This window comes from Phascolarctos cinereus, unplaced genomic scaffold (assembly GCF_003287225.1).
Source record: "Phascolarctos cinereus isolate Bilbo 61053 unplaced genomic scaffold, phaCin_HiC Scaffold_4;HRSCAF=312, whole genome shotgun sequence".
In the NCBI taxonomy this organism is placed as follows: Eukaryota; Metazoa; Chordata; class Mammalia; order Diprotodontia; family Phascolarctidae; genus Phascolarctos; species Phascolarctos cinereus.
The window spans coordinates 268568233-268583450 of record NW_027555847.1 but is presented as its reverse complement, the minus strand read 5'-3'; the positions used below and the strand labels follow the sequence as shown (position 1 = coordinate 268583450).

Here is a 15218-nt window from a genome sequence, read left to right as displayed (position 1 = left end):
GTTATCTTTTTTTTTTTTGGCAATTTAGTAATATCTGACGACTCACAACAAAAATTATATTTTTTGATCTACTGAAATCCCATCATTGAGAAGTACCATAAGGGTTATTATTAATTATGTTAATTATATCATTATCATTTAAGAAGACAATTTATGCTGGTAAAATACAAGTATAACATCCACACTCTGTAGAGAGCAAGGGCAAAGGTACAAGCTATTTAGGGGCAGTTGGGTGGCTCAGTGCCTTAGACAAGACCTGAATTCAAATCTGGCCTGAGACACTTGACACCTACTAGCTGTATGATGCTGGGCAAGTCACTTAACCCTGATTGCCTCACCAAAAAGCAAAAAAAAAAAAAGACAAGCTTGTAATGGAGAAAGAACAAATAAAGGAGGGAACAAAAATTATGTATTCATCAATAACCATCCTCATTGGAGGCTGCTAGTCTGGGCTTATAAATACTAGCATTGGGAGTAAAAAGGTAGTTGCTCTCATCCTCCTGTATCAACTTCTGAAAACCAAGAAAATATCACCCCAGGAAAAAAAAAACCCTGAAACAGCTGAACTAGAAGAGAGATAGGGAACAGCAGTGCAGCAGCCCAGCAAACAGGTCTCCCAGTGCCTCAGCAAAAATAAGGGAAGCAGCACTACAGAGGGCCCCAGGCAGATAAGCACCCTGCAGCATTCATCTGAAAGAAGCAACCTAGAATCTTCCTAAAGGCCCAGCCTTGCTGATTCCAACCCAACACCAGGTAAGTTGTCAGAACCCTACAGTCTCCAGCTGTCAACCAAGAGGAGATTCTGAAGCCCAGGTGGTAGAGCAGGCAAATACCAACACCTGGACCTCGGAGAGCCTTAGTGAGGGGTGGGAGAACCAGTGGAAACCAGCTCAGAAAACCACCAGGTGCCTTGGCTCTCTACCACAAAGGAATCTCCCAGTACATTAGCAGAAATGAGGGAGGTAGCATTGCAAGGGGCCCCAGGCAGATAAACACCCTGCAGCACCCATCTAAAAGGAGCTGAAGAAAGCTAAAGGAAAGGAAAAGCAGGCAACCTAGAATTGCCTGAAAGTACCAGCCTTGCTGATTTTCCAGCCCAAGACGAGGTAAGCTGCCAGAACCCTACAGCCTCCAATTTGCCAGCACAAGAGGCCCCAGCACACAAAGCCAGTGACCAAGACCTAGGCGCCCAACACAAGAAGCTTGGGTCAGTGCTTTCTGTTCCCCAGCAGGAGAGCTCAATCTCTTGAAAGGCCAAGGAATAAAGAAACCAGGAGTAGAAAGAAATGTACCATAGATTCATATTATGAGAAGAGTAAAGATCAAGACAGAAATTCTGAAGAGGACAACATTGTCAACAAACCCACATTTGCAACATCAAAAGGGAATATGAACTGGTCTGAAGCCCAAAAAGCTTTCTTAGAAGAGCTCAAGAAGGATTTTCAAGGTCTAATGAGAGGGGTAGAAGAGTCCTTAAATACAGTTGGCAATTGGAAAAAAAGTAAGTACACTGAAGAAAATAAGTCCCTAGAATACACAAGTGGCAAACTGGAAAGAAAGTACACTGAAGCAAACAAATCCCTTAAAAATACAATTGGCCAATTAAGGAAGGAAGTACAAAAACTAACAGAAAAAAACAATCTGTTAAAAACTAGAATTGGACAAATGGAAACTAATGACTCTGAGAGAGCAAGAATCAGTCAAACGGAAACAAAAAAGTGAAAAGATGGATGAAAACATAAAATACCTCAGCGGTAAAACAACTTACCTGGAAAATCGATCCAGGGGAGACAATTTAAAAATCATTGGACTACCTAAAAATCGTGATGAAAAAAAGAGCCTGGACAGTATCTTTCAGGAAGTCATAAAGGAAAACTGCCCGGAAGTCCTAGAACCAGAAGGGAAAATAACCATAGAAAGAATACACCGATCACCACCTGAAAGAGATCCCAAATTGACAATGCCAAGGAATATAATAGCAAAATTCCAAAATTACCAGATGAAAGAGAAGGTGCTGCAAGCAGCCAGAAAGAAACAATTTAAATGTCATGGAACCACAGTCAGGATTACACAGGATCTTGCAGCTTCTACATTAAAAGACCGCAAGGCATGGAACATGATATTCTGTAAGGCAAAGGAGCTTGGATTGCAGCCAAGGATCAACTACCCAGCAAAAATGAGTGTGATTTTTCAAGGGAGGAGATGGATATTCAATGAAATAGGGGACTTCCAAACCCTCCTCATAAAAAGACCAGAGCTCAACAAAAAATTTGATCTTCAAGTACAAGATTCAAGAAAGACATAAAAAGGTGGATGGGACGGAAAGATACAAAATGTTGTTGATAAGGGCGGACTGTTTGCATCCCTACAGGGGAAGATGACACTTGCAACTCTTGAGAACTCTACTGTTATTACACCATGTTAAAGGAGTATATATAAAGGAGGTGGATATTAGTTGACTTTGATGTAATGATAAAAAAAATCTAATCAAGTGGGTTAAATGGATCTAAATAAGTGGATTAGTCTGATCTTAGAAAATGTACTGAGAAAGGAGGAGGCAGACAAGGGTAAATTACGTTACAGGAAAAGACACAAAATCCTATTACAGCAGAGGGAGAGAAAGGAGGCAGGGTGAGCATTCTTTGAACCTTACTCTCATCAGATTTGGCTCAAGAAGGGAATAACATAATCAGGTATAGAAATCTAACTTGCCATATAGGCAGTAGGAGGGAAAATGGGAAAGAAAAGGGAGAGGGGATACAGGGGAGGGAAGAAGCAGTAAGAGCAAAGGGGAAGAAAAGGGAAAGGGATAATAGAAGGGAGGAGAGACTGAAGGAGGCGGTGGTCCAAAGCAAAACACTAGTGAGGGGAGGAAAGGAGGAAAAAAAAGCATAAGTGGGAAACAAAGGATGGAGAAAAAGACACAGATAGTAATCATAACTGTAAAGTTGAATTGCTATCTTTTTTTTTCCTCTTCTGTTGAGTTTTGTTTCCTCTTTCTGATGGTTCTTCCTATTGGTTTTAATTTTTACTTATAACTTCTCTAATATGAAAATATGTTTAATAGGAATGTAAATGTATAGCCTATATCAGATTGTGCGCTGTCTTGGGGAGGGTGGTGGGGAGGAGGGGGGAGAAAAATTTTAAACTCAAAAGCAAATGGAAGTGATTGTTGGTAAATCAAAATAAATTAATAAAATAAATTTTAAAAAAATAAAGGGCAAATAAAACAATAAAAAGGGGAAAAAAACCAAATGCTAGCATTAAGGACACTCCTGATATGGGTGATCACATTTTCTCAGCGTTGTGAAGATATTACTAGAGAGGAGGAATTATCTGTGCTTTCAAAGCTGAGATTTCTTGTTCAGAACTATATACACTCTAGGTAATTCCTGACCAAGTAGTTCCGTCTCCTTTCCCTCAGATGGTCTGTTGTAGTGCTGCTTTTGTGTCAGGCCATGTGATACTAGTTTGGGGAAATGTGTGTTATCTTTTTATTTTTTCCCTCGGGGCAGAGTTAAGTGACTTGCCCAGGGTCACACAGCTCATGAGTATCGTGTCTGAGACTGGATTCAAACTCAGATCTTCTTGACTGCAGGGCTGGTGCTCTATCCACTGCACCACCTACCTGCCCCCTTGTGTTATCCTTTTTTAAAAAAAAAAATTTCTTTTTTAAAAATTAAATTTATTGTAAAATTAATTTTAAAAATTATTTTCTCTCCCTCACCCCTCATTCCTTTGGGGAAAGAAAGAAGAAGAAATTCCTTGTAATAAATATGCATAATCAACCAAATTAAGTTCTCTGGACTTGTTCCTTCTGCACCCTATATTCATCACTTCTCTCAGTTCCCCCATTATAGCCCCACTAATATTAGAGGCCAGAAAGGGTTATGGGCTTAGTTTGAAGCTAGAATGGGGTGATACTTTTAATTCTACAGACATTTCTGAATCACCTTCCAATGCAAGTCACTCTACTAGGGAACCGTGAATGTGAAGACAAAACCATAATATATCCTGCCCTCAAGGATCTTAGATTCTCCTCTAATTGAACTTTGTTTTGAACCACAGAATACTTTGAAAAAAGCCCATAGATTCATGGAAAATGAGGTAGATCAGGACACTAAATTCCTCTGAGATCAATGTAAACAGTTCCTACAGTGTGGTGGTGAGGGAGGAAACCAAATGAACTTGAAATATGAATTGGAGGTTAGTACAGTTTCATAGAGGCAGCTAAGTGGCTCAGCAGATTTCCTCAGACACTTACTAGCTGTGTGACCCTGGGCAAGTCACTTAGCCCTGTTTACCTCAGTTTCCTGATCTGTAAAATGAGATGGAGGAGGAAATGGCAAATCAGTCCCAGTATCTTTGCCAAGAATATCCCAAGTAGGGTCACAGAGTTGGACATGAATAATCAATAGGACAAAAATACAATTTCATAAGTATCTCCATTATGTGATGAAATGGAGCTTGTTAATAGGACTATGATAATGAAAAGCTACTGTGATATGAGTTACCTCTCTAGGGGCTGTTCTCTGTCCAGCTTAGACTGACTGCCACACTTTAGAACAGACATTAACAAAGTAGAGTGAAGCCAGTGAGGGTATGGCTACAGGCAGGGGTCCAAGATGGTCGGAGGACTGAGAACCATGCTGTAAAAGCAAACTTTCCAAGCCAGCACTTCTAGATAAGAAGAAAGACTGGTTATCATCTTTATTTTGTTCTGGATTTATTACCCAAAAGGAATGAAGCAAAAAACTCTTCCGGGAGGATGGAAGGTCATTGTTGATATCTACAAGTTCTTGAATGGCAGGGGCATTAGAATTGTCTCGTTCTGTCTTAGAGGACTGACATACAGAAACAGTGAGTGAAGTTGAAAAGGCAGATTTTAGCTCAGTATGAGGAATAACTTTCTAATAATGAGGCCTGTTCAAGAATGTGCAGCTTTCCCTATCCCTGGAGCTGAATGATGACTCTTTGTTGAGGATGCTGGGCATTCCTCTATGGCTGTAGATTGGGCTGGCTGACTATCGAGACTCCTTCCAGCTCTGAGCTGTTTCTCTGTGGGGATATTGGGGTCCATAGAGATGGGGTGCCTTTCCTGGATGCAGATTTGCCATAATTCCTACCACATCATACTGTGTCCCACTCCAGTAGTTTGCTGGTAGAATTGCATGTTGGCATGATCTTTTTTAGCGTCATCTAGTAATATGTGAAAAGTAACAAAGCAATTCCACTCTTTGACCCATTGAAATCTCATCATTGAGAAATACTGTAAGAGAGTTATTCCCCACCTTCAAATTCCAACTAGTGGGTTAGTTGGGAAAATATACCTATAAGGAAAATTATAATTAATTTATTTTGTATATTAAGAGAATTATAAAACAGTGCTATGAGAGGTCTGTGGGATAAGGTTGTTATAAGCATTGGGTAGAGGATCAGGTAGAGGAGATGACATATGAATTGGGTTTTAATGGCTGGGAAAGAGTTTCCCATGGGAAGGGGACAAGAGGGCAGGCATTTCAGGAATAACAGTAAAGACATGGATGCATGAGGTTGCATTGCAGTTTGGGGGGGGGTGATGAGGAATGGGTGGTAGGTGGGACGTAGTTGTCCTGGAGGTAAGAAGATTGCCAGTTGTATCTCCATTTTGTAGATGAGGAAACTAAAGCTCAGACAGGTTAAGCAACTTGCTTGTGGTCACACAGCTAGTAAGTATCATAGTGGTCATGAGGCAGCGAGGTCGCACAGTGGATAGGGGGCCAGACCTGGAGTCAGAAAGACCTGAGTTAAAATTTGGCCCAGATACTTATTAGCTGTGTGACCACGAGCAAATCATTTAACCCTGTTTGCCTCAGTTTCCTCATCTGTAAAATGAGCTAGACAAGGAAATGACAAACTGCTCCAATATCTTTGCCAAGAAAACCCCAACTGGCGTCATGACAAGTCAGACATGACTGAAAAATGACTAAACAACAGCAGTGTTTAGACAGCAGTTTTTCAGAAAAGATATGGGAGCTTTTGGGGACAAAAAGCTCAACATAAGATCATGGCATGTGGCAGCCAAAAAAACCCTCAGATCTGCTTTTAGGCTCTGTTAGGAGAGGCTGAATAAGGAGGTAATAGTCCCTGTGTACACTGCCCTGGTCAGAGGATGGTTTTCACGTCTGGATACCCCATTTTGGGAAGAACATAGATAAGATGGAGACCCGCTATGGCACAAAGAAGTCATGGGCTCAAATAATGGGAGATTCAGAATAGTAAGAAATGCAATACCATAGCAAAAAAAAGCCCTTTTATTGAATGGGAATAAGCTCATATATCCGATGGCAGAGGGAGGCTCTAGGGTGAAGACCCTACATAATAGTCACGTGTAGGGCAGACTCCAGTACCACTGCTTTGATGACCCAGTCAATGCATCTCCCTTTTCATCTGATCACCTGTCACTATGCAGCCTAGACTCTTGTGAGTCTCCAGGTAGTTATTACAGATAAAGGGGTTTCCGCTGGTTAACGTGGTTTAGGCTGCAGTCATTACCTTCTGCCTGGGTTCAGATGGTAGTTACAACTGTGGTGGAAACCAAGAGAGCGTCTCTTTGTCCACCTTGTCTTTCCATACAAAGTTTCCTGCAAATTTCCAAATCTAGAGCAACCCAAAATGGATAACTTAGGGTGGTGGATAACCTTAAGTCCATACCACATAAAGACCAGATCTGAAGGAACTAGGGAGAACACTCAAGAAGAACATGAGAGCTGTCCTCGGATATTTGAGGAGCCACCATGTTGAAGAGGGATTGACCTTATTCTGCTTCACAGAACAAGACAGCAGAGCTGGGCACAGTGGGTGGAGGCTGCAAAAGTTAAAATTTGGAGCCTCTGTAAAGAAGAATTTCTTGACAGAGCTATCTAAAAGTGCAGTGGGTTACCTTAGGTTACAGATTTAGAGCTAGAAGGAATTTATTTTTTAATAGTATTTCATTTTTTCCAATTACACATAAAGACAACTTTCAACATTCATTTTTTTGAAAGATTATGAGTTCCAAGTTTTTCTCCCTCCCTCTCCTCCCCAAGATAGTAATCAATTTGATATAGGTTATGCATATGCAGTAATATAAAACCTATTCCCACATCAGTCATGTTGTGAAAGAAGAAATGGAACAAGAGGAAAAACATACACACACACACACACACACAACACGTGAAAATAATATACTTCGATCTGCATCAGATTCCACAGTTCTTTCTCTGGATGTGGATACTATTGTGAGTTTTTTGGAATTGTCTTGGATCATTGTGTTGCTGAGAAGAGCTAAGTCAATCACAGCTGATCATTGCACAGTGTTGCTGTTACTGTGTACAGTGTTCTCCTGTTTCTGTTCACTTCACTCAGCATCAATGCTAGTAGGAATTAGAGGCCATTGAGTCTGATGCGCTCATTTTACAGATAAGGAAACTGAGGCATAGACAGATTAAATGACTTTCTCAGGGTCACACAACAATTAAATACCTGAGGTTAGACATGAACCCAGATCTTTCTGATTATCTAAAATTCAGTGACCTATTATTAACTATGGCATGCTCCATCTCATGCCACATTGTTCCCTATAATTGGGGGTCTTCAGGCACTAGTTGAATGGCCTTAACTTGTTGGATATATTGTAAAGGGCATTTTTTTTTAATATGGGTTGGCCTGGCTGGCCTCTGAATCCCTTCCAGCTCTCAAGTACTGTGATAAGTTTAATCCAGGCAGCATTAAGTTGTTCTGAGACCACAAATTCCACTGTTCCCAGTAGAGGGCAGACTGGCTTTGATACCCAATGAGTTCATTGCTCCCAGCTGTGATTGAGTTGTCCCTGAGGAGGATTGGAGAACCTGCAGTCCAGATGCAGAAGTCATATATCATGGGAGCTTAACAAAAGAGGGGAACAAAGGAATGTGTTAGCAGGAGAGCAGAGGCAGGGCACAAACATGCATGTGGATTGTCAGGGTATCACATCAGCAAAGTTGAGTGGGAATAAAGATAACCTGGCCAAAAAAAAAAAATAGCATGGCGTCCCAGGGAAGGGTTCATCCTCAGCAAAGATGCTCACTCAGGAGGCAAGACCAAGATGAGTGACAGAAATGAAGAGGGGTCTCTTGGTAGCATAACTTCCATAGGTTTTTAAAGAGGAGTTAGGATTTAGTTTTGGCACTTGAAAAAAATGATAGCTTATCTAGAAGAAACAGATACAGTGGAAGAAGGGGCCAACAAGCTCGCTCTCCTCTATGGAGATCAGTTAGCATGAGGATAAAAACTACTGGAAAGTACTTATGTAGGGACCAGAGGAGAAAGAAGCAGATTTATATTGTTGCAGTATAGGCCAGGGAGATGATAAAAATAATGTCCCCTTGATAGAGATTTGAAACTTAGGTAGTACTAAAATAATTTATATAATAGTGTGTGTATGAATGTAGGTTTGTGTGATGTGTTAGGTGTAGAAAGATACGTGTAATGTAATTTTGTTTAGTTTTTTTCAGTCATGTCTGACTAGTTGTGTTTTTTGGAGTTTTTTTTTTGGCAAAGACACTGAGATGGTTTGCCATTTCCTTCTCCAGTTTTACTTTACAGATGAGGAAACTAAGGCAAACAAGGCCCAAGGTCACACAGCTAGTAAGTATCTGAAGCCAGATTTGGATTTTTGTGTGTAATACTAGCATATTATTTTTGAGGGAAGTTTTTTATTTGTCTCAACCCAAGTTCTAAGCCTAAACTGCCGTACTGTGTGTGGTCAAATACAATGAATACTTCCAATTCACCGAGCAGCAGTGAACATGATAAGGGACCTAGTCCAAAGGGGAGCTTTCTTCAGACTCATGCTGGCTCTCAGCTGAGACGGGAATTCCTCCTTGTGTGCATATAGCAAGGAGTGTTATCTTTGTTAGTCTCATGTATAGAACTACTGATGTTTCTGACTGTGATACTGTTGTCTCCTATTAGTATAGCCTGTCTGAATAAAGGATTAAATTAATCATTAATTCCCCCTCTCCCTTTTTTTTCTTAATAGCTCACTTTGGAGACCATAACTCTTCACTGCATCTTTCAGGATATCTTTCCGATAGCCAGTTTATACCAGATCAGAGTAAAGACTTTGTAACCAGAGTAGAGTCACTGCATGAACAGCACAGGTAATACCTGACTAAAGCAGAATCGTTTCATGTGCATCATTGATTATTTTAATAACTCTGGATGTGTTTAGGCATTGTATGTTATGTGATTTGTGTGATCTTATCTTACCTCTGGCTCAGGAATTGTTTTAAAAGGATGGTGGATGGGGTTAGCATGTTGGTAGCTCTATTTGTATAGATTAGTACTTTGAGGGGGCAGCTAGGTGGCACAGTGGATAGAGAGCAAGGCCTGGAATCAGGAAGACCTGAGTTCAGATCTGGCCTCAGATATTTATTAGTTGTGACACCCTGGGCAAGTCACTTAACCCTATTTGCCATAGTTTCCTCATCCATTAAATGAGCTGCAGAAGGAAATGGCAACCCACTCCAGTATCTTTGCCAAGAAAACCCCAAATGGAGGGGTCACAAAGAGTCAGACATGACTGAAAACAAGGGAACATATATAATTTATATATTTACGTATAAATTTATATAGTGTAGAAATCATGTGTGTGTGTGTGTGTGTGTGTGTGTGTGTGTGTGTGTGTGTGCGTGTGGTGTGTATGTAGGTGTATATTTATATACACACACATTTCCCTCCAATATGGCTTCTGGTGAGGGCAGATGGCAAAAGGAAATGGGAAACCACTCCCGTATCTTTGCCAAGAAAACCCCAAATGGGGTCACAAAGAGTCAGACATAACTGAAGAGCAGCAAGAAGTGGTTCTGAGAGCTTCTCTTGGGGGCAAAGTAACTAACACACGTTCAGTGAACATTAGCCAGTGCTGGTAAATGACTGTTTTTGCTTTTATCCAGTGTAGTCTAGTATTAGTAATATGACAGATTTTGTTTTAAAATGGGAAACTGAGCCTGTTTTCCTCTTAAGATAATTTGTCTTTATAGCCTTAACTCCTAATAGAAATATCCATTTCAAAAGTTGTCTTGGCTGCTGTTGTTTCAATATGGCTGGCCAAAGCATAGACTGAACTTGTGTTATATCTTGATACCTGTTAGTATTTTACCAAGGTTAGCAAACATCAGCCAATTCCTTCTTGAGTTATTATGAAATTAATAGACAGACGTGTAAAATGATAAGTCAAAATATAGACTTCATTTAGTTCACTTAATTAAAAATTGCTTTCATAGTAGGCAAAACTCAGTAAACTAGAAGTTATGGCCTCGGTATCCTACACACAGAAAAAAAAAAGTCCAAGGAGAAGCCATTGTTTGGAAGTCATGCTTATCTGCCCAAAAGCTACTTGTCTAAAACCTAAACACTACCAAGTATCAAGAAAGAAGAGAGGATTTAGAATTGAATTCAGGTTCTGTCTACTAAACTATTTTCTGTGACCTTAGACAATTTTTAAAAAAAAAGGTAATACTACCTAGATTGTGAGTTACATGTCCTTGAGACTGACCTTCCCATGCTTGGAGGAAGATCAAATTACTGGGTCATGACACCTTCAACATCACTTAATAGCTTTGTCACTCAGTTTCCTTATCTATAAAATGAGGGGGCTGTTTTACTCCATTGGGTCCCTTCTAGTACTGACGTTCTTTGATGCCATGACTTCGCATATGTCAGATACATAAGGGCCCTGGAGACCATAGCAGTCTGACCCTGCTTACTAGGCAGCTCTGTCTGCAGGGCTTTAATTCAATCTGTAAGATTTGGACTAAGATCCCTTTCAATTTAAAAATTGGTAACATTCATGAATTTGAATCTATAAAAACTGTCTAGCAGATGTATATTAGATTAATAATTATCCTGGTAGCTAGGTGGCACAGTGGATGGAGCACTAGGCCTGGAGTTGGAAAGTACTGAGTTCAGAGATGACCTCAGAAACTTATTAGCTATGTGACTGAGCAAGTTACTTGCCACAAACCTCTGTTTGCCTCAGTTTTCTCATCTGTAAAATGAGGATAATAATAGAACGTATCTTAAAAGATTGTTGTGAGGATCAAATAAGATAATATCTGTAAAGTGCTTAACACAGTGCCTGGCACATAAATTGGTGCCATATAAATGTTAGTTATTATCATTATTATTATTAATCCGCTTATCTCTCATTTTCTTTTTTTAATTTTATTTTTCAATTTGTTGTTTTTCAGTCATATCTGACTCTTTGTGACCCCATGGACAAGTCCATGAGATTTTCATGGCAGACACTGGAGTGGTTTGCCGTTTCTTTCTCCAGTGTCCCCATTTTATAGATGAAGAACTGAGGCAAATGTGGTTAAGTGACATGCCTAGGGTCACACAGCTAGTGAGTGTCTGAGGTTGAATTTTAACTCAGATCTTCCTGACTCCAAGCCAGTGTTCCGTCCATTGTACCACCTGGCTGCCGATTTTTTTTCCCTCCCAGGGCAGTTAGGTAGCACAGTGGATAGAGTTGGGAGGACTGAAGTCAGGAAGACTTGTCTTCCTGAGTTCAAATGTGGCTTCAGACACTTATTAACTGTGTGACCCAGGGCAAGCCACTTGACCCTATTTGTCTCAGTTCCTCATCTATAAAATGGGCTGGAATGGAGAAGGAAATGGCAAACCACTCCAGTATCTTTGCCAAGAAAATCCCATATGAGGTCACGAAGAATTAGACACAACCAAACAACAAATCCCCCCCATCCACTTCCCCAATTGATTTTATTTTTTTTTATTTTCAGTTCTGAATTCTCTCCCTTCTTCCTGCCCGTTCTCCACCCATTGAGAAGGCAAGAAATACAATGCCCATTATATCCACTTCCTCAATTGAAAGAACAAAAAAGAAGAACAAAACACTAGTAAAAATAAATAGATGGGCAAAACAATTTCTCTGTCATTTTCCAAGAATTTCTGAAACATGCTGCTCTAATATCTTTACCTCTAATAGAACAGTGCGTTTCATCTGAAGGAGAAAAAAAATACGCAGCTTTTATTCTAGTAGCTAAGAGATGAAAAAAAATAACTTCACAGTGGCGTGTTTATTATTCAGGATAGGGACGGGACCCATGATTTCTTTGGCATGAGGAACTTTCAAACAGGAGAACTCCCTCCTCCAGTGCAGATCAGCACCTTCTCTACAACTTAAAATCTTAAAGAGTTACCTTGGAAGTACTGAGAGGTTGAACTTGAACCCAGGTCTTCTTGGCTCCGAAGTCAACTCTGTCCACTTTGCCATGCTGCCTCTCATATTTATTATTGCCTTTTAAAAAATTATTCCTTTCAGGGCAGCTAGCTGGTGCAGTGGATAGAGCACTGGCCCTGGATTCAGGAGGACCTGATTTCAAATCCGGCCTCAGACACATGACACTTACTAGCTGTGTGACCCTGGGCAAGTCACTTAACCCCATTGCCTAAAACAACAACAACAAAAATGATTCCTTTAACAAGTAATTATATTTTAAAAAGATCGTCTAGTTTTCCACATTTCTAATCAAAATTAATTTGAATTTTTTTATTTATCTCCTTACTACATGTGGGAAATTTTTGAGAGAGGCTTTCAGTTTCCCTGTCCATCTGTTAGCACTTAGTTAAAATCAGGTACAAGTTAAGTGTTTGTTTTCACTGGCTAGGGTTCACTTTGGGAAGCATAGCCAAACAGTGGTTAGCCTCTCATCACTCTTTGCCACTACGTGGATGCTGCTGCCAATTTAAGGTATCATCAGCCCAATAATTTGACCAGAATTTTTTTCTCTCCACGAGATAGTGAATCTTGAAATGTTAAGCTCAAAATCCAGGCATTATTGCCTTTTCTATTAAAAAAAACTATTAAAACAATTATATACATCTTTAAAAGAATAATTCCTATGAAGTACATTTAAAATAGTATGGAAATTTAGCCATTTACATCTATTTCCATTAACAATTCCCCTAGTGGGTGGTATTTATACTGAAGCTAATTAAGAGAAATCTGTGGCCCAATATAAGGAAGACAGACTTCCAGTTCGAAGGTTTTTTTGTGTTTTATTTTAATGGAGTGGCTTTCTCATTAGATATTTCTTCATCAGATGATACAAGCAGAGTCTGGATTCAGGGATCTTTTCATTAGCTGAGAGGTTGGGCTAAGTGAGCATTAGTGTATTTTTCAATCTGAGATTTGAAATTCAGAATTCTAAACATGAGGCAAACCTTTAGAAATGGGAATTTGTTGTACACTCCTAAGTACCTTGTATTAGGTACAACTTTTGATAAATTACTCTAGTACTTGACTCTTCTCCCATTCTAAGCAGAACTCATGTTCTTGGATTTTTTTTTGCTTTGTTTGGTTTTGTTTTGTTTTAAGGTCCTAGATCTTCCTAGAGCATTTTCCGAGTTTTGGCTGGAGGCCAAATTAGGTTGTCTCTTGGGCCATCCAAAATGACCTCAGCTTTCTCCATAAATTTATATCTAGTTGTTTGTCCTTATGAAAATAAAGGTATCATTTTTGATACTTCCTTTTTTTTTTTTTTAATGAGTCCCTAGAGCCAACTCCTGGTATAACTAGATATTCTTTATGGAATCTGAATTGAAAAACTGTAACAATGAATCTTAGTGCCGTTTTCTCTCATGATCAACCAAAACGTGCCCTGTCCATCCCATCTCACAAAACATCTAACACCCCTGATACCACATCCATAAACCTTTCCCCCATATTACTGCTTTGTTTCCTATCAGGGCTTTTGGGTGCAGTATGCTACTATATCATTTGCTGTCCTCAATCCCCTACATTTCTGAAGAACAGTTTTATGTACATTTTAAAATCACTTCTGCTCCTAGTGACTTTTAAAAACCTGAGTTTCTCCCTCTTTGGGATTTTCCCTCATTGTGTGAATCCTAAGAATAATACTGATGGCAATATAAAATTGATATTATGATTTTATTGTCATAAAGGGTATCATTGAAAAGCAGGTTATATTTTCCTCAAGCACTAATGGTATAATTGGGAGTTATGCTCCTGAAAAAGGGAACATTGTAGATCAGTCATAGAGGCCAAGATACAAAAGTTGTACTCCTCTGTATTGATTTAAAATTACAAAATATTCTTTCAGACACTAAAAATACCCAAATGTACAAGGTATTATCAAGCATATATAAGACACATCCAGAATATAACTGTACTGTGTAATAAATTTCACCTCAAACTAGCATATTCCTATGTTAAACATTAGCTATTTGTACACATACGGAAAAGAAGTATATTTTGGTGAATAGTTATTCAATTAGTAAACATTTATTAAGAGTTTATTATGTGCCAAGCATTGGGGTTACAAATACAAATAAAAGCAAAGATATTCCCTGCCCTCATGGAACTTTCAATCAGAAAGACTTGGGTTTTAAAGTCCTGCGTCTGTTGGACACATAATGGCTGTGTGTCCCTGGTCAAGATACTTTTAATCCACACACACTCTTAAGACTATAAATTACCAGTGTCTATCAGCGTTGGTTGAGAAGTTTATTCAGTGGGAGTTTTCTACTAAATGAAATCACAGGTCCATTAAAATAGATAAGTACATATCTCATGAGACAGCCTAGACAAAAAGACAGGCCTTCAAGTCAGAAAGATCTGAGTTTAAATTTTGCCTCTGATAAAAACTCTGTTGGTGAAAATGAGCAAGTTACTTATCTTCTCAACATTACAGACAATTTTTTGAGACTTAAGTTACAGAATTGTCTGTGTCTTATGAAGGAGTTAGCGTACTTGAAGCTCAGTACTCTGGTGAAATCATAGGTTTGGAAATTACACCTCAGCTGCCAAAGGATGTGTGTGTGTGTGTGTGTGTGTGTGTGTGTGTGTGTGTGTGTGTGTGTGTGTGTTTCTCCCCTTTTGGCAATTCATAACTTCTAGGACTTTTTTGGATGATTCAGATGGCTATGGTCTTTTAAAATACATATTAGATGAAGTGTAAACTTGTGAATTCTTTTCTTATATTTCCCTGTAGTAATCAAATACATTCATGATCATCCCATTGATGTTAGAGTAGTCTCAAAGAGTACCTATAGTAATTCCACTATGTGTAAATACATGCAGACATGTTTTGTTATTGATTTCTTTTCAATAGGAGAATCTCTTCTTGTCACTATTTTAAAAGGAAGAATGACTAAGCATTTCTTCCCTATTT

At 39.2% G+C, this 15218-nt stretch overlaps 1 protein-coding gene across 5 annotated transcripts in view; it reads left to right on the top strand.

The window, feature by feature from the left end:
* PTPN3 (protein tyrosine phosphatase non-receptor type 3) overlaps nt 1-15218 on the top strand; it is a 288986-nt gene that overhangs the window by 165859 nt on the left and 107909 nt on the right. For all 5 annotated transcript variants that reach the window (XM_021004563.2, XM_021004569.2, XM_021004570.2 and 2 more), the window contains exon 8: nt 9041-9161. In XM_021004563.2, coding sequence (XP_020860222.1) covers nt 9041-9161 — 121 coding nt within the window. The remainder of the gene's footprint in view (nt 1-9040; nt 9162-15218) is intronic.